Source organism: Pituophis catenifer, unplaced genomic scaffold, assembly GCF_029215685.1.
Source record: "Pituophis catenifer annectens isolate HBS135680 unplaced genomic scaffold, rPitCat1.0.hap2 SCAF_2, whole genome shotgun sequence".
In the NCBI taxonomy this organism is placed as follows: Eukaryota; Metazoa; Chordata; class Lepidosauria; order Squamata; family Colubridae; genus Pituophis; species Pituophis catenifer.
This window is the reverse complement of record NW_027256882.1, coordinates 196,496,119-196,520,502: the sequence shown is the minus strand read 5'-3', so window position 1 is coordinate 196,520,502 and position 24,384 is coordinate 196,496,119. Positions and strand designations below refer to the sequence as shown.

At 38.7% G+C, this 24,384-nt stretch overlaps 1 protein-coding gene across 1 annotated transcript; it reads right to left on the bottom strand.

Annotated features, from left to right (window-relative positions):
• Positions 1-821: 821 nt before the first annotated feature.
• Positions 822-23,012, bottom strand: PRAG1 (PEAK1 related, kinase-activating pseudokinase 1). Its single transcript, XM_070934476.1, has 7 exons — positions 22,946-23,012; positions 21,051-21,373; positions 18,032-18,139; positions 16,544-17,751; positions 7,447-7,565; positions 4,991-5,733; positions 822-1,841 (listed from the first exon to the last, which is right to left on the bottom strand). The coding sequence occupies exons 1-7, from the start codon at positions 23,010-23,012 to the stop codon at positions 822-824; spliced, it is 3,588 nt and encodes a 1,195-aa protein (XP_070790577.1).
• Positions 23,013-24,384: the final 1,372 nt, after the last annotated feature.

Sequence of the window (24,384 nt, the reverse complement as noted above, 5' to 3'; positions counted from 1 at the left end):
TTGTCTAAACAGGAGCTAATGATGGTGTCAGGAGATTGTCCCCCCGCCAGGAATTCCATTACAGTGTCACCTTGCATTGGGATCCTTATATTTCAGTGTACCCGGGCCGCTTTTGAACAAGAGCCTGAAATACTGCTGAATATGGTTCTGAAGCTTACCCCAAAGAGATTTTCCTACTGTTCATCTTTCCATTTTTCTTTCCTCTGAAAGATCCCATCGTTCCCCTGCCCTGCATTCTCTAAGCCAGTCTCTCTCAATCCTTAACAACTTTAAAACGTATGGACTTCAACTCCCAGAATTCCCCAGCCAGCATCAGCTTGAGAAATACTGCACTAAGCACATCTCAACCCAAACAGCCAAGCTGGAATTGGAACAAGACGGAAAGGACTGGTTTCAGTGGTTTAGTAAAATGCAATTTTAAGGCAGCGTTGTTGGGACCTGGCTGCACAGTTCTCCCTCAATTTTTTTTCTTTAACCCACAAAAATAAAACAAAAGGCCGATGTTGTTTTAACTTAAATCTATTTCATATGAAAATAACAACAAAACATCTTACAAGAACAAACTCCTTCAAATTGGGGGAAAAAAAACACTTTAACGGGGCTTTCGAAAGTTCTTAGAGGTGGAATCTAGATAACACTGTTTACATTTTTATAACATTCACAATGACTGCATAAAATGCATTTTTTTTTAAAAATGGTCAGTTAATGTTACACAAAGGAAAAATGTGGTGTGTGCACTCACTTTCAAAAGAGAGCCAACTAAGTGCACTCTTAGGCAGATTCTGCCAGAACCAATGCCAGCTTTGAAAGTGCTACAGAGATCAGAGGAGATGAAGAAGTTTCAGAGACTTAAAGAGAGAGGAGGGATTTGCAGAGGCCAGATACTGGCAACAAAGCCAGTCCTCCAGCTGAACATTGTGCTCTGCATCCACTGCCCTCTCGGCAAACTTCATCATTAACAAAGCCCGTTTCATGTCAATCCAGTTCTGAAGAGCTCCATGAAGGGCTTCCTTGTGCTTTAGTGGCTGATCCGCTATGTCTTTTCTAGGACCCCAAAGCAGACACTGAAGAATCCGCTTCGCTTCTGTGATGTGGATACGTCTGATTGGGTCTGCTTCCAGGAGCAAATGTGCAAGTTTCTGGAGCCCACTGGAATAAATGGAAAGGTTGGGAAGGGCAGGGAGGTCACCCTGGTTGTATCCTTGTTCTCTGAGGCGGGTCTGAACTTCAAACGGGTTAGGCTGGTGCAGAAGCTCATAGATGAGAATGCCAGTTTGGAATTCGTCAAACTTTTTGAACTGGGAGGCAGATACAATCTCTGGAGCTAACCGGGCCTGGTTCTTCTTTGCTTTGGATTCACCGGTGCCTGGCTTTTGCATGGCTTTTAAAAAATTGGTGATGAGGAGCCTTGGCAGATGCTTGTCATTTTTGGTCCTGCCGCAGCCTATGAAAGGTTTGCAGCGCACCAGCAGCAGGTTTTCTAGGCAGAGATCTCTGTGAATGACATTGTGCTCTTTAAGATGCTCCAACCCATTGCAAAGCTGTAACAGCAAGAAACACACTCTCCTCTCATACAGGTCCGGCTCATCTTTATGGAAAGTTTCAGCAACTCCCACAAAGTCAGCAGCAGTCTGGTGTGGCACTTCACGGGTAATGACAACCACACACTCTTGCTCAGTGGCAACGTGGGAAGGGCACTGGCTGTCCATGGAAGCATTCTTCACCATGCTGGAGGGCACAGTGGCTACAAAATGCCCACAGTCTTGCTGGATATTGAAGTGAACAGGAATAGAAGGGCTAATACAGGATGCTGCAGCTTTAATGTCTTGGTATGTACATATCTATGAGAAAAAAGTACAAGCAAAGATTGAAAATGTCACTAACATCTGGAAACTGATTAGGAAACAAAGAAGTGGATACAGAGGCAAAGATATTCCTTAAAGCAATTAGCAAGCAAACAGATATACATGCAGCTGAGTGGGAAACAGCTGAGTCATGGAAGAGGTATCTAGAGAAGTTTTGAACTAAAGAGCAATTTCAGATATGTTAGCCTATGGTTCCCAGATAGCTTTTAGCTTTTGTATCATGGTTACTGGGTCTGATATAAATTGAATTCCAAATACCTTTACAGCATGAGCTACCAATCACTGCTAAATATCAGGGACAGGGAGTTACGATTGAGCAGAAGGTGAGGAAGGATCAGAACTGGAGGAACCCTTCTAGTGTTCATATTACTTGACCTCTACTGAGTAATTTAGACCTGAACCCATTTGTACTGGTTTACTCTCTTAGGTTTTTCTTATCCCCCATTCCCTTTCTGTAAATCTATTCTAAATGGAGACAACCTGTCTCTAGACTATTCCCCCCCCCTTATGATACTATGTAAAGCAGGGGTCCCCAACACCTGGTCCGCAGACCAACACTGGGCCGCAGCATGCCAGAAACTGGGTTGCACAAAAAAGCAAAGCCCCATCTGCAGGATGCAGGCCACACCCAAAACCACGCCCCCTCCGACCTGCAGAAAAACCTCTCTCCATAGAACCAGTCCCTGGTGCTCAAAAAGTTGTGGGCCGCTGCAGTAAAGAACAGTTTTCTGTAATGGTGATGGCATCTGGCTAAAAACTGGGAGACTGTGAGTTTTAGTCCTGCCTTGGGCTCAAAGCCAGCTCGTGACCTTGGGCTAATCACGTCCTCTCGTCCCTAGGAAGCAGGCAATGGCAGACCACTTCTGAAAAACCTTGCCAAGAAAACTACAGCAACTTGTTTAGACAGTTTCCAAGAATAAGTTTCCCTGACAACTGAACAGGGAAAAAAGTGTAATATACATTGACACTCTTATATTGTTGTTATTAATACTACAATTAATATTCCTTAAACTATTATTGACTCCATTTCTATTGGACTCCCATGAGCAAAAATATGATTTTCATTGCTATTGCTTTTTTTAATCTTTTTCTTCAAATGTAAATTGATTTATTGTTTTGTTTCAAGCAGACACACACATTTCAGGATCTAAAACTTTAGGAACATCCATAAAAAATGAAGTTTAATATGAATAATATATTACACTACGTATACTACAAGATCTCCCAAAAGTGTTTTTAAAAAGAGGATTGTTTTAAATCTCTTCCTGGATTGCAATTTACTCAAAGAACCTGTCTCATTATTAACTTGGATTAAAAAAATACAGATAAAAATTGTGGTCCTCCTTGTATTGTATGCTAAAAGCCCCAAATTATGCAAGGCTATCCCATCCACCTCTTGCAAATGGCAGAAAGAAAAAAAGAGGAGTTTGGATATTATGTGAAATGCTCCAGATTTTCGATATTCAACATAATGACTAAATTAAATAAATCAAAATGATGTTATTTCATAACAAGATCCACATTTTAGCTCAAAATTTCAAGCAGGCCTGAAACTGCTGGCAAAATTTAGGCTGACTTCAAGCAATGATGATGATGTAGTTTTTCTCTTTTATGAGTTGTGCCTTCTTTTTTGCAACATAAGAGAGGCACATGGGAAAATTATTTAGCTCAGTGACTAAGCCCTGAAATATGTCAATCAATCAAATATTTAAGCAGTGAAAAATGAAAGGATTGTCCCAAACTGCTTAACTAGATTTTCCCACATGGCAGCCTAACTTAGTTCTTAGTTTTCTGGACTCGGCCTTATGATGCTGTCCTGAGACAATAAAGATACATTCTGTAAGATAGGCATACACACGTGTGGTCTGCAATGAACACACAAAAAAGGCTTATTTCCTTTCCTAGCAATTGCACACACTATTTTAAACACCCATTGTGAATACACGCCATGTGATTGCTTGACTGACAGAAGAGCAAGCCCTTTCCTTTTGTGAAACTGCCATCCATGCAGACAACACTTCGTGCCCAGCATTGAAAATTAAGGCCACAATCCACAAAAGGCAAAGAGATCAGCGGAACTAAAGTAATGCCGATTCTTGACTTCTTTATTTATGTGACTAAAACCATCTCCAGCCTCTTTGGATTGAAAAGATGTAACTGTATCTTGAACTAAGATCAGGAAGTGACAATCAAAATTATGTGAGTGAAATAATTTGAAAATATCCTTTTTTTCTTTTGGAAAGTTCAAGGATGGTGGCATTTTTTCTTAAGGATGTGCAATTATGCCAGAGCACCCTTTAAAAACTTACAAAACCAAAAACCAGAATGAAGGTGGCAACTGCCAGGGAAGCCTCAGGCTTTCTGGTGGGTTTGAGCACCGGAATATTCTGGAAGTCCTGCCCTACATGGCCAAATGTCTTGGAAAGGATGACTCATTTTCACCCATGGAGGAGTCTCATGAATCACAGGAATTCAAGGCCTCATGAAGTTCTTGGCAACTGTTTGTGCTCAAATGATGTTAGAAGGGTCAAGACTCACTTCCTGATTGTTCGGCTCTCCTGGCACTAAAAGGGGTGCCAGGACAACAATCCCAGCTACACACCCTCTTGGCCTGACTCCAGACACTTCACTTTCCTGTTAAAAGGGAATGTTAGTGCTAGCTGCTATTTGCCCCTGAATTTTGCCATTTGAAAGGAATTGTCTAATCCAGGTAAAATCTCCAAAAAGACCTGCTCAAGCAGGAGACCATATATCATTCTGGACAAACTGGCTGTCTAATCTCTTCCTAAAAGCCTCCAGTGATGGAGCACCCACAACTTCTGAAGCAAGCTACTCCACTGGTTAATTGTTCTCACTGTTCAGAAATTTCTCCTTAGTTCTAGGTTTACCTGCTCTCTGGCACCTGCTCTCTGGACCTTTGCATTGCTTCTGGAGAGTTGTCTCCGCCTCTAGTTATTTGAAGTGTCACAAAGACAAAAAGGACTTTGCAGGATGGGAGCACTTGCTCCTTCTTGGCTCTGGCTTTAACTCTTGGCTTGATACATTTCCTGGAAAGGGGGGGGGTATAAGAAATGAGAAATGTTTCCTACCCCTACATTACAAAACGATATTCTTTAACTACTTACTTTCACTGCATAAGTGCTAGAAGGATCCTTGGCACATGTTGCACAGAAATATACTGCATCTCCCGCATTACAGCATGGTTTGTTACACGTAAGTTTGAAGAAAGGCCAGTAGTTCTCACTAAAACGCAGCTCACTTTTTTGATCATGCATAAAATATTCTTCACATTTGGAGACCAGGCGGCGCAAGGATTCTGCATAGAGTCCTCCTAACTTGGTATATATGCCTTCTTTGCTGTTGATGTTGCTGAAGAGGCTATGGAGCTGAAGGCTAGAACCTGAGGAGACCTGGGTGGATATACTGTGCTGTGAGGAAGAACGAGATGGAAGGTTTCTATCCTGAAAGCCACAAAGGCTGCTGTTCTTAGCAGAACTTGTGAATGGAGTAGTGGTGGACGCTATGAAGTTTTTCCCCAGAGACTCAGAGGAGGAAATTGTATGATGGTTGATTCCCAGGTTAGAACAAAAGAGGGATTTTTCTTGGATACAGACGTTACTTTCTGATTGACTGGAGTTCAGCTTGAGGCTCGGGAAGACTGCTGCTTTGGATGGAGAGGATGAGCCCCAGTAAAATCCATCAGGTGATGAAAGAGCTCTGCTGACAGTTTTCTTTTGGGGCAGAGGAGGAGGCTCCACAGTTTTGCACGGTGCCGTGTTTTCAGTCAAGCATGCGGAAAAATGAACGGAAGGCAAGGCAGATTTCTTGGTATGGTTGGAGGAATGAAGACTCATTTTGCACAATTCTCCTAAAACATACATAGACAAGTAAGATAATTATAAGCCAGAAAATCTTGGCAGCGTAGATAAAGGCATTTTGCAACATGAGCCTAGTATCAAGTTCTAAAGTTCTATCTAAAAATGAAACACAGAAGTAAAGAACAGAATTCTTTACTGAGAATATCTTTTACTACCAAATATGGTATGGGAACAAATAATTTCCCATATATCAATATCACTGACCTGGGCAACAATGGCTGTTAAGCAACCACAACCATGGATCCCTGGTGCAGCAAAGCTTTTCTGGGCACTCAACTGGATTATCAGAAGACAACAACAGTAATGGCCCCAGGCTCAGTTCATTTTACATATGACAAAATGGGTCACAAACTGGACCATTGTTTCTGTCACATGTTACACAGATGTAGCATTTGATCTGTACAACATGTGTCTACGCTATATTCCATTCCCCCCCAAAGTTGGATCACTTGATTTGTGAAATCATAATGCTGTCAGCAGTTTTTCTGTACTTCTGACAAAAATGATCTCATATTTCTTGTTTTTGCTGCTGATCCTCAAGTCAGCTTGTAAATATATCACATACCCTTTGACTCTATCCCCTGACTTTGGGGGAAATAGGTAGATAGCATTGCATTTTGTGGCAGAACTATTCACTATACTCTGGGCATATAATGCTTATGGGCATGTAATGCTTCTAGCAAGGTTTTTTTTGTGGAAGAAGAAATGGGATCAATAAAGCAAAACCACATAGGTTGACAGGCTGTTCAAGTTACCGTATTTAAGTGTGGGGGCCTGTGGAGGCCAAGGATTTAGATAGGGCTCTATGGGTTCTGCCACCTATCTGGATCTAGACCTATCTGGTTAGTAAGGGTGGTTAAACTCACTCTGTGTGACTAGATTTGGGAAGTGGAAAACATTTCTTTGAGGAAGGGGGATGTGCCATCTGATGGGATCTTTTCTTGATTCAGTCATTTTGGATAACTGTTGCTTCACTGCTCACATTTCATTTTTGGGGAGAAGGTTTTGGAGAAGGTGGTGAAATCATATATTTTAAAATCAAACTAGTAGCAACAAGAACCTTAAAACTGGAGTTTTTGTGTGGAGGGTAGACCTCAAAGAACATTTACAACAAATTCTGTAGTGGAAACTAAGAATAACGCATGTTGTATATTCATAGGGCGTACTAATCTAAGATTATAATAAACTGACTAATATGGGAAATGAATCACTAAGTATAATAAAGAAACACTACTGAAAGGTAGAAGTTAGTGCCACACAGTGTTTTGAAGATCACAGACATTTTGTCATATAGGCAAACACTGCTGACTGTCTTATAGAAATGAAGCTGGAACAGAGTAAAGCAGAAAATCAGCCATATGACAACCTGGTAAAAAGCATGCTTGTTCAGTGTTACATATTGAAAAACCAAAGTTGTCTGAAGCATGGCATTTTAAAAAACAATATATTACTTCACTACTGACTGGTGTTCTTGCATCCCTGCAATATCTTCCCAATTCATGAATCAACAAGCTTTATAAATTAGTCCTCCCGAGAAGATGGCTCCCAAGAGTCTTTGGAAAAGTGGCAAGCTGATTTTATAGGGCAAATTTGTTTTTGGATCAACTGAAGAAATGCAAAGTACAAATCATTTCATCCGCAGAATATGTTTCTTACATACTGTAATCATCGCAATCCCACACTGGTACACAAAATTTAACTACCTCCACTGCCGAGTGGATTTGTATCCAAATTCAAGCTGGCTGTTGATCCCCTGAGGCTTTCAGTAGAATCACTATTGAGCTGCTCCAGTTCATCATTTTTTGTTGTTTGTAGATGACGCCTAGAAATGGGGGGGAGGGGGGAGAGATGCCATAAAATATGGTAAATGTATGCAATACATAAGTTGCTTTTGAAGAATTATAGTAGGTCTGTTTGAGAGCCCCTCGATTTTGCTAGATTTGCTTCAGTTTGTATCGGTCTTTTTCTCTTGTAGCTTTATTTTGTTCAAGATGTAGTACATACAAAGTTGCCTCTTACAACAAGACATAAAAAGAAACAGATAAAGGTGTAGCGGTATATTTATAAACTTAAGTAAGTACTAAATTTGTCAGTCTCTGGATAGAAGACAGTTTAGGGACTATCATGTAACTCTGAGCGAGGTTCTTTTTCCTGTTCAATTTTGTCTGAATTTTGGAGAAATCCCTGCAGTTTTTTTGGCAAGCTCCCCTCTCCCCCCAAAAGTGGTTTGCCATTGACTTCTTTTTAGAACTGAAAGAAAGTGACTGGCCCAAGTCCACTACTCACTTTATTTTTGGACAGGGCAGAGTAGAGTTGGGATGACACAATTAGTGGTAAATTCCTTCCTTCCTTCCTTCCTTCCTTCCTTCCTTCCTTCCTTCCTTCCTTCCTTCCTTCCTTCCTTCCTTCCTTCCCTTCCCTTCCCTTCCCTTCCCTTCCCTTCCCTTCCCTTCCCTTCCCTTCCATCCTTTCTCCCTCCCTCCCGGTGAAAATATATAGCATTCCTCTTCCCCCGAAGTACAGGAGTAGAACTTGTATTTTCTCAGTCCAAACATCTTCACCATGTATTAAACACAAAGACCTGCATCCCCAGCTATTCCTAAAGTCTCATTCAACAGCAAAGGTAGATCCCAAATCACCTCCTAAAACTCTTGCAATTCTAATTCTCATCTGTAAACCTTTGGGAATATACTCAATCCCAGAAAGGGTCTTGTCCACTAAGAATGCAATACTTTAGTGTAAATAAGGAATTATTTGTTCCTTCTTAGAAGTCAACCCTCCCTAGAGGTGTTAGAAACAGGGCAGCACATTAAAGGTTTGGTTGGGCTTTCCAGTTGTTATAAAAATTTTTTTATATAAATGTTTTTAAAATTCTTCTGTTAAAGAGCAATAAAGCTCAACGGGTAAGCATGGGGGCAGTTCCTTTTACATAGCATTTGGATTCAAAGTCTGTCATTGAAAGCCATAGCTATAACATAAACAAGGATGAAAACATGGCTTCAGGTGGAACTCTTGGAATAAAAATAAACAGACTTTATTGCTTGAAGTTGATTCAGACATTTCAAACATAAGAAGCTAAAACTCAAGAACTTCACAATTATTATTTTTTTTAAAAAAAGATTGGTCTATTAAATATTATCATGGTCCATTGGTCTCTGTTATTAAAATATTCGATAAGTATAGGTCTGTTAAGGTTTTTATATTTTATGTTAAAAAATAAAGTCTATCACGCACTTTAGTTATACAATAACTAGTTTGCCTAAACCTTTTATATATGCCATAAACTTAAATCCATGTCCATCTGATTCTGATTTTTCAACTACAGCAACAATCCAGTCATACAGTATGTATGTTTATTCAGGAATTATTTTACTTTGTTTGCTAATCTTCTGGACTGCCAAGGACTATTGAATTTTACCTTTTAAAATTTATTAACATTTATCTGTGCAATATGAATAACTTATCCTTTCCATCCACAGAAGAAGATGTTAATTTGAAAACCCACAATAAACATGGAAGTATAATATATAAAAAAAATATCAACAAAACTCAACAGAACTAAACCAAATAGCTGGATGAATAGGAGAAACCAGCAGAGTCACTTATTTGGCACTCAACAATACTTTACTCTATCATCAAATGTTATATAAAATCAGAAGACCTGACTTCGGTTCAAAAAAATCTGACAATACACTAATTTCATCAAAAGAATATCATTATTTAATGGCATCATTTCAGGACTGGAAATTCTTTTTATAAGCAAGCTAGCTGCCTTTGCAAAGCACTGCAGCACTGATTGCAGGAAGTCATTGTGGAAGAGTTCTATTTGTTCCCATTGTGTTATGCTTTATATAAAATGCATTTTCTGAATAGGAATAAAAGTGATGTATACTGTAAAAGCATTGCTGCTTGGGGAACAAAGCTCAGATATATTTTTGTCAACTTAGAAAATAACCTCCTGAGCTCTCAGTGGTGGGAAGTGAAAAGTCAGTAGACCACCTTTAGAGACACTGTGTTTGATCCTGTACTTCTTAAAGAAATGGACAGTGTTAATCAGCATGTTTGTTTGATGTGTGTTTTTACTGGCTGGTTAAGTCCTCCTAAGAGATTATATATAAGTATAATTTTATTGTCATTGTACGTATATACACAGTATACCCATACAACAAAATTCACTTAACACTCAAGGACAAGGCCCAACACACATAACAATCCACAAACACACCCCCACCCACCACAAATTCGCCGCCCCTGAACCACCCAAACATCCACACAACAGGCCAAGTAATGCTGTCCAACAGCTCACTGATGGTGGCCCTTTAGTTTATTGTTGAGTGCAATATATGATTGGATATACCCAGGGATGAATTCATATTTGAGGAGGAGGAGGTTCAAATTGCTTGAAATAAACTGTTATGAAAAGTTTCTGATTGGTCTCCAACCTATCCCTTGTTAAGGAAGGTTGTTGAGACAATAGTTAGGCTGCAACTTCAGACAGACTGGGAGGAAGATTATCTGGATCTTTTTCAGTATCTTTCAGGCTGGGGTATAGGTAGCACTGATAACATTTGCTGAGAACTATTAACTATTAATCCAGGATGGGTGATGCAATTACCTTGCTTCTCCTAGATTTCTTAGTTGCTTGCAGTACAATGATAACAATATCGTTCTGATTGTGGAGACTGATATTGGGACGCAGGCTGCAAGGTGGTACTACTCTTTTCATTATGCCTAGTGAATTTGGTTCTAGTCAAATTGATAGGAAAGGAGGGAGGGAGTCAGATGTCCCTGGTTTGTATAGGATGACACAGGTTTGAAGCTCTTGTCCCCTTCTTTTTAATATCTAAATGAAGCTGCTTGTTGAGGTCATCTTTGCAAGGTCAGGTATTATCAATCAGCTGAAGATTCCCATCTGTACATCTAGACCCTCTGTAGAACAAGTAGTGCTGTCAAAGTCTTATCCCAGTGCCTGGATATTGTTGGGGAGGAACAGGCTTAATCTTGACAAGATTCATGGTCCTTCTGGTGCTTTGGATTTTCCATGCTTAGTTCTGTCTGATTGTGGCTTATTGCCCTGTGTATAGGTTTTGCATGAGGACAATAAGATGTTCTAGGATGATTGTTTTTCTAAGGACATTCCACAACTGGATGTGATCAACACTATAAAAGGTCTTTCTATAGTCAATTAAGCACATATTGCCTTTTTTTGTATTTTTGGTTCTTGATTGTCTAATGTCCAATGTGCATCAGTGGCAATTTTGCTTCTTCTTCTGTTGGCTGCTATATTTTTATAGATATTTCATCAGTCACTGTAGCCTTGTGACTTGGTACTAATTGGAATTCTTGGAATTCTGATATAACTTAATCTTCTAACACCAAAGATAATTGTGAATGTGAATAGGGAATATTTTTTAAGATAGCTTTCATTTAACTACTTTTAGCTAAATTTAGCTCTTTTTAAATTTCATCATATTCCATATTTGTTTGATCTTCTTGAAATCAGATTCTCTCCACTGGCATCCTTTTGCATATTAATTTGAGTTTAGTTCAGAGATTATTCAAAAAGACATCTCTTGTTTTTCCGTCTCTGTTCTCATCTTCATTGCCTTTACAGAAATCATTATGATGTTGCTTCTGGTCTCTTTTAACAGCTTTCAGAACTTCTTGGTTAAGTTCATTCTGAAAACTTAATTTAAACTCTAGTTTTCTTATTGGCTTCTCTTCTCAGCAATTTCTACCAACTGTTCTGACATCCAGTTTGCTTTTTTCTGTTTCTTGATCTTTGGCAGTCTCCCTTTACATTCATCCTTAAGATTTCTTTGATTTCGTTCCATAGTTCCTCTGGTTCCCATATTGCAGAAACTGATTGGCTTTGTTCTCTTGACTTGGAACTCGCACATAAGCAGTTTTTGATCTGTTCCATAGTGAACTCGATTATATCTTTGCTGTTACAACCAAGCTCTTCCATCTTTTTTTTTTTTTTTTTACCAAAAATATAGTCAAACGGATTTCTGGGAACTCCATCTGGTGATGTCTGCTGGTTGTCTGAAAATTGTATTAGCAATGAAAAAAATCATGGGAATTCCTAGATCATAAGTTTTACAACTCATTATTTTCAAGTTTGGCTTTCCGTTTTCCAGCCATAAACAGCACATCTTACTTGCATGTTCTTTGGATTTCAGTTTGAACCTGACCATAAAACTTATTAATGCAGAAGAAAACCAAATACTATTCTGTTAGTATCACTACAACAATGAAGTCATGGCCCCCTAAAAAAAAAAACATTCTGAAAAAGTCCCAAACACTAATTTTTGAAGAAGTCACAGTTCACAGAAGTATTGCTCTATTGAAAAATATTGAAACCAAAAAAAAAAAGATATTCTTTCTCCTTTGTTCCTGCATTTTGCTGTCCCGATCAGTGGAATAGAGGGACATTTCTGCAAAGGCTTTAGCCAAAGGTAATATTTGAAAGAAGTGGGGCATTTGGCAGCTTTGAAGTAATGTCCTTGGCAGGTGCAAATGAGTAAACAACCCAAAAAATAGTCTTGTGCTAGTCTTAGAATAGCAATTGAGTTCATCGGATTGAAAGTGTGAAATAATAACCTTCATCAGCACCACTTTTTCTGTACCTATAAATGAAAACTTCAATATTCACCCATTTAAAAAGGTAATAGTTGAAGTTAAAAAAATATCAGTTTCACCAAGAAAAACAAAGATAAATAGCTCCATTATGCTGTGGTTGAAAAAGAACTTAGAGGAGATTGGCAGTCCCATTAAAAAGCATGTACAATTCTTCACCAAAAAAACTCCTGGGCTATTGAGAGACCTGCTAAAGAATAAGAAGTTATCTTCTATCAGAACTAAAAGCAAAGGAGAATAGAAAAAACTTTTTCTATAATCGTTCCCTGGTCTCTCCCTCATGTTGAGAACAGGTCAAATTAGGTTGGATCAATCAGTCTGGCTCAATTGTGCATTATAGGTACTCCTCAACTCACGACGGTAATTGAGCCTGGCAATTATGGTTGTAAGTTGTGATGGTCATGTGATTTTATGACCTTTTGTGAGGTAGTCATTAAGCGAATGTGGCAGTTATTAAGCAAACCCATTGCTATGGGGAGGTTTTTACTGGAAATTGGAAGCAAAACACCAGTTTCCAGCAAAAGTATCATAAATGGTGGTTGTGTGATTGCAAAACACTACAAATAACCATAAATGCAGGCCAGTTGCCGAGTAACCAAAATGCGACCACATGACCATGGGGGAGGGGGCTGCTACCAGAACTTCAGAACAGGGTTGTAAGTAGCTTTTGGGAGGAGGGGAGTCGTCAAAACTTCAAACAGTCACTAAGCGATCGGTCATAAATCAAGGTCTACCTGTATTTAGTCACAAATGAGTTCTGTCCAGTTTCCACAGTGGTTTATATTTTTAAAAAATCTGAATGTGCAAATGTTTAATTTCACTTTCTCTACATCGTGCCTTTAGTTAGGGAGTCAAGGATACTGTTCCAGAACTCAAGTGAATGATGCAAAAGAAAGGCGGCATCTCATTGGCACATTAAACTGCTTCACTTAAAAATGGAAACCAAAGTCCCCTAATTACAATTGAAGGGGAAGATTCCATGCTTAATTGAATGGTAGTGCTTCCTTTTGCAAAAATGAAACATCTTTTCAAAAAGTAAAAATATGTAGATATAACGGGGAGGGAGATAACATCTGGAAGAGTGTCTATGGAGATTCTCAATCATCCAGGTCATGCTTGTCCCAAAGGTGCTTTTTCAAGAGGAAACTGGACTGCCTTGTTTTTCTTTGAAGACATTCCGCTTCTCATCCAAGAAGCTTCTTCAGCTCTGACAGGATAGTGGGAAATGGAAGGATTTGCAAGGAATATAAATCCTTCCATTCCCCACCATCCAGTCAGAGCTGAAAAAGCTTCTTGGATGAGAAACAGAAAATCTTCTAAGAAAAACAAGGAAGTCTAGATGCCTCTTGAAAAAAGCACCTTTAGGACATCTGGAGTAGCTTTCTTCAAAATACAGAAAAATGACTGATGATTAGAATATACACAACAAAAAGATGCACAACGCAATCATGTTGTCCATATGTGTGTGAAAGAGTAAGCAAGTTCTATTCATTTATTTTCATGCATTACAGCTCTAATGTTCAATATCCTTAATTTAGGATATCAGCACAATTTGATTCCTAAGACTTTTTCTCCATCCTAATTTAGATGGAGAAAAAGTCTGCATTATAAGCAATTACTCCAGACATAGGTATCCTGGTGGGCAAATGACAGCAAACACTTCATGACATCATTGCCCAAATGATGTACTCATGCAATTTGTGTTAGCCACAGATGTGCCAGATGCAAATTATGTAATTGCATTATCTTTGCGATGAGACAATGAGCAAGATGTCATTTTAATGTGATTGTGGCTTCTAACAGAGCTTTATGCCTCCAGATGTTCCATCAACCTTCACTACTGGCCATACTGGCAAGGCTAATTGGAACAGGAGTTTAACGTAGGTTACAAACTGCTCCCTGCCTCTCTCCATCCTCCTAAGCGATGTGGTTTTTATATGGCCGTTCTGTATTTCCCTCTTCAAAAAGGGTTCTGGCTTTAAGTGCTAAAAATTACTACATTTCCCTGTCAACTCTATTCTTCTTTTCCAGTCTTGCCTGCAGCACATTTGAATGATACACAAAGATCCATTTTCCTTTTACATAACAGATAAAGGATGATTATGTTTTGTGAGGTTAACTGATCGCTGACTATTGACTGAAACAAAGAACTGTTCATCCCTTCTGCCACTCTGCGCAAGAGTTTAAAAATGAAGTAACACAGCCTCTAAAAATAGAAACTTTAATTCCATTTTATTTAAGCATTCCCTGAATTGAATTTCGAGATAAACAGCCAAGCAGCTTTCCTGAGATACATAATGGGGCTAATTTAATGAGTCCCTTCTATCTATTCACAAGCCAACATCTGAAGCAGGGCCCATCTTTTTCCCATGAGGAGAATCATGAAAAAACGTTTTCTCTTAATATGTCTTAAATCTATATTCTTAGATTACAGATGGGCCAACACCATGCTAAGGGGATCAATTTTAATCCCTTCAACAGGAGTCAACTCTGAAACTAATGTTTAATCACGAAGAGTCATAAACCTTTGATCCTGATGCATTTTCATTGGCCACTGACCTAAGTCATTAAATTTTAACTGAACTTGAAAAAAATTACTGGAAACTATTACAACTCTCTCAAGTTGGAGGCACTGTCTTATGGAATGCAAATTCCTTTATTTCTGAATGTTCCAGATATTTTCAAAGGCAGCAATTTATAACAAAGTTGTTTCCCAAGTCCTTGTTGGGTCAACCATGGTTTATTTAATACATATGTAACACTAGACCAAGTCAACAAATCATTTCAAACAACTGATATGGTACAGGTAATAATCATATTATGTTCCAATAGTAACAGTGGTATGATGGATGAGGCCACCCTAATTGATCTCATGTAGGGCTAACTCCCTGCCAGCTTCCCCATTGACTTTGCTTGTTGGAAGCTGGCAGGATCTCACATCATTATTATGTGACCACAGAATGCACTGATGGCCATAAATATGAGCACCACTTGTAACTACCACTTGTTCACTCCCATCATAAGTTTGAACAATCACCAAACAAGTGGTTGTTATACAAGGACCACCTCTTTCAGTGTCTGGGTCAATGTAAATAAAAACCTTTTCACTGTATTTTCATCCATACAACATAAGCAAGGTGCTGTTACTCATGTTAATATTCATTACTCAGCCTTAGTGACTGAACCTGTGCTCTATTCTCAGCCTGGATATATCAGCTCAAAGGAAAAAAAGCCTAATTATTTGGCTTTTACTCACCCAGGAGTGTGCAGAAATTTAGGGAATTACCCATAGAAAACAAAGAGGAACAAATAAGAGGACCATATTTTAATAATTTTGCTTTCTCTAATTTAGTGCCCTCTCCCCACTTCCTCCTTTCACTGGGTTACAATTTCCATCATTCTTAATCAACATGGATGCTAACTGGGATTTTAGTTCTACACATTGGAAAATCCAGGTTGGAGCCTACTCTAACTCACCCCCCCCTTCAATTTTAATTTTTCTCTTGGAAAAAATACTTCACAATACTTAATTTCTGATTTTCCAAATTAATAGTCACAGGCTTTTCCTTACAATTTCTTCTTGGTCTCTACAGATAGTCATTCAGCAGGATGAACTTACTCAGAGCAACACAATGAAGTTCTTGTCAGAAGAGTGAGAAATTCAGGCACATCTGTTTTCCTCTGACCAGCAATGTGCTTTTGTTTGCACTTGAAGAGAGACTGTTCCAGAAAAATGACTGATTCACTGCTCAATCATCTGAAATGCTATTTTTGTCTATCAGCTTATAGTAAAAAAAAAAAAAAAAAAAAAAGTCTCCAAAATGAGAAAAAAATAGGGTTGATTTCAACTTATGCTTGAAATACAGAAGCTATTTAAAAACACATTAGCAAAATTTCATTTCCATTAAGTTGCAGCTAATGGTTTTCTGAAACCCTGGTTCAACTAGAAATAATTACAAAATAGAAGGCTGCTGCTTAAGAACATATATACATATATGTATACATACCCGCAAAAGTTTTATCCTAGGAAACACCCAAATGCTTCCACTGGAAAGCAGGAATAGGGGAAATAGAGAATCATCACTGGAACATTCTGAATTACATCATTTATCCTATCTACCTAGCTTTGATCATTTATAAGCAACTTAAAAAAATGTTTACCTGGGTGGTTTCTTTGGAGGCAGCCGAGGAGTTATAACTTCCTCAGGTCCAGGCTCATCAAAAGCAAAGGTCGTTGATTGATTCATTTCTCCGGTCTCAACTGCTTGAATAGGGCATGGTTTTATTTGAACTGAAAAACTTGGAGAAACAGTTATTTCATTCTCCATTTCCGCTGCATTTCTTTGCTCTTCCTCCTCTTCTTCCTCAATCCTACACGGCCTATGCCAGAAGGCATGGTAGTATTTTGGTCTTCTTTCAGAGCCTGAGGGCAAAGGACCTCTGCTGGATTCATCTGGGGAAATGCTGTTCATCTGGGAACACAAGGGCGACAAAGGCCCAATCACAGTGCCATCTGTCTCATTCCTTGGCATGCTAGTATCCCAGGTTTCAGCAATAGAAGAACTGGCTTTAATGGAAGAATTGACTGATTGTGGAAGAGACTCTTCAAGTCTAGGAGGGCTTCCTTTGGACAACTTTGGAGGAATAGCAGGACTCCTATCAATCATATTCTTGCTAGACATTGGAGACTCAGCCTCTGGACTTTTGTCTCTTGAATTCATATCACATCTTTCTTGTGGCAACACCCTAGGCTCAAAGAAAGATGATTTCTCAGTGTCTGGGCTAATAGTGGGGCTAACACATGGCCACTGTACCCCAACTGCTGAGTCTGGGCTGCTAAGAAAAAATGCTCGATGGTCATCTTCTGTTTGTGGGGCCATTATAGTAATAGTTGCTGTTCTTTGTGAACCAGGATCTTGAAAATTCCTCTCGCAGCTCAAATGGAGGGTCTTCATCCCATCATGTTGATTTTGACTTGGGCTAATAGTCAAGACGCCACTCTTCAATGTATTAGTGTTATTATGCTGCATCTTTTTCCTCTTTGAACTCTCGGCATAGATGGGTTCATTTTGGCTCTTTCCTTGAAAGGAGGACTGCTGTTCTCTGGAATTACCTCTGCTATCTGTAGGTTTGTTTTCAATTTGATCTGAAGTTCTGACCAGAAGACAGTAAGGACTTCCTTGGGACAAATCAAAAGAACTGCTGCTTTTTAGCCCAGTATCTGTTGGACACACCAGTAAGTCTCTTTCTGGGTTTAAGGGGTTATACACAGAATCATGCACATGAAAGTTGGAGAATGAGTTCAAGACCCTTCTTTTATCTTCACCAAAATTTGTTATCCTTGATACACCGGCCATGGGATCCTGGCCCTGCAATTTTGAAAAATAATTTTCATTATCAGGCCATGCTACACTGATTGTGGGTTTCTCAAAGATTTTATGATTTACACTAAAGGGAAAGTACACCCAACCTTCACTCTTTTGCTCGGAGAAATTAAATACATTAGGGGTGTTGCTGCTCCCTTTGGGCGGATGGAAGAGTATTTTTCTCAGAAGTGACAGAAATCATATTGAGACTCCAAATTGGCATGAGTTATTGGCATGGCATGACTCTTGCTGGGTGCTTTGACCCATCCCCATGGACACATACCTCTTTACTGTATGAGATATTTCTTTCTGCCCTTTCAGGACCAGATGGGCCAAGGAATAAAGGACGATCTTCTGGAATGTTCTGAGGCTTCCTTTTGATCTCGTTGCCCTGCATTGATCAAAGATGAAATGTAGCAAGATAGACATTTCTCCAATATGCAGATGAAAGTTTATATGTCACCTCATACCACGAGATGAACAGCATGTAAATTTTATTAATAAATAAAAGATAAAAAATACTTTGTATACAACTCAATTACAATCTTCTATAATTTGGCTATATTCATCTTCCCAAAAATATATATAATGATTTTAAAAATGTTTAACAATTTTTAAGTAAGTGGATGAACTCTCCTTTGGAATCAATGGGATTATGACCTTATTTAGCAATTTTTTTTTTACTGTAAAGCAATAAATAAAATGAATCAAATTACTAACAATTTATATCACTTTACAGATTTACTATACTTTTCTTTCGTATATAGATTTATAGAGTATGCTAAAACTAAAGATGGGCACATTTAAGTTCTACTGAATTTTATTGAAAAGAAGAAATTTTAATAATATTCACAATTTGTCTACTGTAGATACTGGTAGTTCCTTGATCCATACTATTAATAACGTTCGCAACTTTAGCATAGTTTAATTGATCAATCGTAGGGAGGGGATACAGTATTTGTTATTTCCAATTGTTTGTTAAACCTAAAGTTATGCAACCTAGTGCTCTGTCTGCTTTTAAATTTTAAAAAACTTCCTTAACTTTGTTTTCATTCTTTTTAAACTCTGTGTTTGATTGTACGGTTTTTATTTGTAAAGCACTCAGAGTCACATAGGTGATATGGGAGGTATAGAAATTTGATAAACAAACAAACAAACAAACAAACAAACAAACAAACAAACAAACAAATCCCTCCCATATACTCCCTCCCTCCTATATAGTCCTTGGCAGTTTAGAAGAAAACAGAGACATTGGGTTGAATAAGTAAGGTTATAGACTTCCAATGCAGTTCCCCTGCACAATGTCTACCCATTTTAGCGTCACCAGGTTTCTTTCCCTACATGACTTTTAACATTAAAAAATATTTTCATTAACAGCATCACTTTTACTTTCAAGAATGCCTTTGGACAAAAATTGAAACTGCCAACTAGATTAATGGTTGCTCAGACAGTTGTATTAAGATGATAGAGGGGTTATAGAGGGTTTTTAAAAAAATGATCCTGTGTATTGGTTTAGATTATTCTGTTTTTATCAGGGTAAAGGAATGATACCAATAGTTTTATTGCTAGTTTTGTCTTATATTTTTTTTAACATACTTGACATTTTTATCCATTGCTATTTTTCTAAGGAGCTGAATATGACATACATGATTCCTTCTTCATGATTTCCTCCGTCTACACATTTATTACAGAGGCCAGGCTGAAAGATATACTGGCACAGTTTTCCAGAGAGGTTTTGCTCTTTTAACTGTGTTGGTTTTTCAACCTGGATCTTCTCAATCCGATTCCAATACTTTAATAACATAAGAAGCCCTTTCATGATAGCTGCCTAATTAATACTGCATGTTTAAAATTGACTGTTTTAAAATATTTGCAGTTAACTAATTTGGAAACCAGCTTTATGAAAAAACGAGCTACAACTTTTTTTAAATTTAAATTTATAAAATGAGATAATTTTATAGCATGGAATCTTCAAATACTTGAGCAAAATCATTTCAGCTAAACTAAAATAAATGAGTAAAGTCTGGGGGGCCTATGTAAATAAACATTACATTGACTACATTCATAATGGTAAACTGACATACTACAGATATAATGGTAAACTGTAGATTAGCATTTTATGAATAAAACAAGGTCAATAAAACAAAATTTCAACCTGCACATTAGTTCAAAATCTGGTCAATTCATACTGAAGTTCAGAGAGAGCTGATTTCTCAAGCTTCTCTATCTGGGAGACTCAACCATTCACTCCAAAAATACAGTTGCCTACAGGAAGAAGTCCTGCTGAAATCTAGACTGATAGGTGACATGCCAGGTAGGGTACTAGGCTCAATGCCCATCTATCAGCATATACTTGCCCATCAAATGCCCAATTTTTTCAAGTTCATTAAATACCCACAAGTTTGGGAGAAACTCTTCGGAGTTTCTCTTTAGAGACTTGCAAATGCTAAAATGATACTGTTCACAGATTTTGTTTTTTTCATACGGATTCTGAGGTGAGATTGCCAAATGCTTTAAAAGATTTAGCTATTTTTACAGCAATCAGGTGAGTCAGCCTGAATCTGAAAAAATTGTACATCTCGGTCCTTTTACATGAGACCTTCCTATTTCCAGTAGTAAAGGGGTATTTTTTTTAAAAAAAAAATCATTTCGTGTTGTTTTGCTTACCATTCTCATATTTCAGTCCAAGGAAACTTAAACTTACATCATTAGCCAGCAAAAGTGTGGAAAACTGAGATGAGCTGATTGTGTCAATCAACACTTTTCTTTATGGAGGTATTTTTTCCAAATTGAATTCTATTCACGTATTATAAAGAATGTTGGGAATACGGCAATTGGCATTGTGATTCGCAAAGAATCTGGACCCAGCTGGAAAATATTTGAATCTCAGATGAATTTAGTTCAGATGGTTGGAAGTCAATCCTGGGCAATTGGAAGGTGCTTTGGATTGGTCAGTGCAATGGTGGGAACTCAACTGGATTGGAGAATCAAAAAATCCAAGTGCAACAGATAAAGTCATTTTGTACCAAGAAGTATCTGAGCACTTCTGTTGGCTTTTAAACTGAAAACATTTTGCTCATTAATATCATAAATGTCTGAAAAATCTCCCACTTTACTAAGAAACAGATTTTTGGGAGGCTGCTGATTGGTGAATTTCTCCCTGCCTGCTCAAGAAATTGAAAGAATCCATTTCTGCAAGTCCTGCCATAACAAATACAAAGATTGCTCCCAGGCAGTTACAAATTTTACAACGGAAGCAACCTTGTAAAATACACCATCCACACCCCTTAATAATCATTTACCTGTGAGACATCTGTATTCAAGTTTCCATCCGCCCACACACCAGCAGCATCCGAGGTTATCATAGTTGGTTTAACAGCAATAGTTGGCTTCGAGTAAGACAAGGAAATTAGACTCTCATCCTCCCAAAGCGTATTCTCAACTTTGGCTCCAATTCCATTCAAATCCTGCAAGGCTTCACTGCAAACTTGCTGATTAAGGGATGGTGCCTGCAGTTGGTGAAAACTTCTGGGACAGAAACAGTTTTTGCAGGAGCCAGGCTTCCAGATGTGCTCCACAAAATCACTGCACACAGACATTTTCAAGCCCTCTTGCTTCACTTCCACTGCCCTCTGCACCTTCTATATTGGGCTGGGTGGCTCATTTTGTTCTCCTCTCTACAACTGGACTGAACAATCCTGGACTTGTAACCAAACTGCAAAGAAAGAGCACAGAATTCATGTTAATAATGTTCCAATATCTCCCATTATTGGGCACCCTTATATATACCTGTTCTTCATTAGTCACAAGGTTATGTCAGCTTTGCTTGCTCCTCAGAGTTATATACAGACAGACAGTTTATCATAAGTAAGGAACAGAGAAGAGTTTGCCAACACCCATCCCAACTGTTTTCTAGGCTCCAAATGTGTCATATGTAGAGAAATTCTATGATTGTGTGTCTGTGTAAAGGACATGACAAAAAGTTGTTGCTGTTTTGCAGGAAATAACAACATGCACATTTATTGCACAAACTGTGGAGTAAAGCTGATCGGGGTAATCTTTTATACACTTTACTTTGTGATACAAATCTAAACAATTGGGATAAACAGATGTTACACATTATTACCGTATATCATGAATGTTTCCATCACATGTATAATGTTATTGGTCATACGGTGCCAATTCTGTGATCTGGGTCAGTCATGATGCAAATGACATAGTCTGCCTAACAATGCGGTATTGTCTATAATGTCATTCGCTCTCTTAGCTTCTGGCACTTTTGACTAGCAACAGAGTTGATGAAGCTTCTTGGATGAGAAGTGAAACATCTTCAAAGAAAAACCAGTTGCCAGAAAGTCCAGTTGCCTCCTGAAAAAGCATCTTTGGGACAACCATGACCTGGATGACTGAGAATCTCCATAGACCAGAGATCTTCAAACTTAGCAGCTTTAAGACTTGTGGACTTCAACTCCCAGAATTCTCCAGCCAGCACACCTATGCTGGCTGGAGAATTCTGGGAGTTGAAGTCCACAAGTCTTAAAGCTGCCAAGTTTGATAACCTCTGCCATAGATATTTAGCTATGCAACAGAGTTGATGCTTCCTGTACTTCCTGTACGCATTAATTCCAAAAGTACAAACAGCAATTTCTTTTTTAAAAAAGGCTACTGCTGCTTCCAGTACAGGTAGTTCTCATTCAGGACTCACTTATTTAGTGACTGTCCACAGTCACAACTGTAATGGAACATTAACTTTGCAATCAATCTTCGCATTTACGATCTTTGCAAGTCTAAAGCAAAGAAAAGCTAGAGTAAGTTCATAGGCACAATTACATTTCACTTAGTGGTAAGCTGGTGATTATGGGAGTTACAGTCCAACAGATCAAAGTGCAACACAATTATAAAAAGATTGAGGGCCTGTGCTCCAAATGGCAGCTCTTTGTCGAGCACACAAATATGCACCCATGTCATTGACTATAGTTACACCAACTGTAATTTAGCAAGTCTGTATGGCAAATCATGATAGCTATTATAAAGCTAGAGCATATAACACAGAGCTCTTCTTTTTCATGACATAGAATTCTCTACATTTCAAACTATTACCCCAAAATAAAAATACAGTCTAAATACAAGTAACTAGATCTTTCCCATTTCTCCCTTCTCCTTTTTATCTTCTCCTCTCTCTCATCACTCCCCTTACCCAGCACATTTCTACCTGGGAGTCTTTGCAGTGCCAGAGGAAGCTCTGCTCCTGTGTGACCCCACATGGTTGTGTATATTTGGCAACTGAGCCCACTTATAGCAGTTGTGGTTAGAGGGCCTTTGCTCAACTTCCTGGATAGGGAAACTCTCTGCTTGGTCACTCATGCCCTGGTCACCTCCTGTTTGGACTACTACAATGTGCTGTAGATGGGGCTATCATCAGAAAGTATCTGGAGGCAGGATTCTTATTTATAGCAGGATATCCAAACTGTCTGTCTGTCTGTCTGTCTGTCTGTCTGTCTGTCTGTCTGTTTGTCTGTTTGTCTGTTTCAGTCAGTCAGTCATCTATCTAGGTTTTACCTTATAAACTAAACAAAATGAACCTTTTGTTATGCAATACTGATGCTTAGGAAAGCCTCTACAGCATGGGTGTCAAATTCGCTGTGTCATGTTGCTGTCATGTGACATATCGTGATGTTTTTTCCCTTCGAGGAGCTGTGGTGGGTGTGGCCTATGTGTGAAAAATTCAGTCTAATTTTTCTTTCAATAACTTCAGACTAACATTCAGAATATAGTTGTTGTGGCCCATCAGTGGCCTGTGCAGCTGGTAGCTGATTCCGACAGCGAGGAGGCTGGTGTGGTGCTGCGCCAGCAGCCTGTGCAGTTGGCACTCGAGTCAGACAATGAGGAGGCTGGAGAAGATGTGGTGCCAGAGGAGGGGATTCAGCCAGAAGCTCCCATAAGTGAAGAGGAGAAGGCAGGAGTGGCTCCTCAGGAGGTGGTCTCCTTGAGAGTAAGGCTTGGGGCTAATTGGACACTCCCTTAGCCTATTTAAGGAAGGACGATGACTGAGGCAATTTGCAAGGAACAACTTCATTCACTCTCCTTCGCGTCTTGATCTTAGTTCTCTTATCAGTTTCCTGCAAATTGCTTCTGGGCTTTCTGCCAACCATAGTAAGATTACGATTATTTATTCTTTGGATTTTTGTAGGCTGTTAAGAAAGTTAATTAACAGCCTTTGTTTGAAAAAGACTGATTTAATTTAGTAAACTAAGGTTTGTACAGACTTTGTGTGTGGTGTGTTCTTTGGGGTCCGTAGCTGGGGCAGAACAATAGTAGTATTCCCACATCCCTTTATTCTCTCAGCCTTGCCATGCAATAGATTAGACAACAACATTATTGTTGTTCCTGATGGAATGTAAAACAAATTTAAAATATTTTACTTATCATGTATTTATCCCAAAGTGATTCTGGGTGCTGTACAATATAAAATTAAAAGATGTAAATAATGCCCAGGATAGACTGAGTCAGCAGAGTTTGCTAGTGATTGGCAGGTCTACACCATTTGAGGCGTATTGACCAATCTCTTATTGTTGCCATTATGAGTAAAACCCATTAATTTCACAAATGTTCTCATTGGACCTAAGTGCATAATTT

Bases quoted from the DNA above. Each gene is read 5' to 3' on its own strand.
- PRAG1 (XM_070934476.1), bottom strand. From the start codon at position 23,012: ATGTGGGGTCACACAGGAGCAGAGCTTCCTCTGGCACTGCAAAGACTC. The intron at 17,752-18,031 runs GTATGTGTCCAT...TCAAAATTGCAG, and splicing joins ATATCTCATACAGTAAAGAG to GGCCAGGATCCCATGGCCGG. The intron at 5,734-7,446 runs GTAGTTAAATTT...TGTATGTTTTAG, and splicing joins AAATCCACTCGGCAGTGGAG to GAGAATTGTGCAAAATGAGT.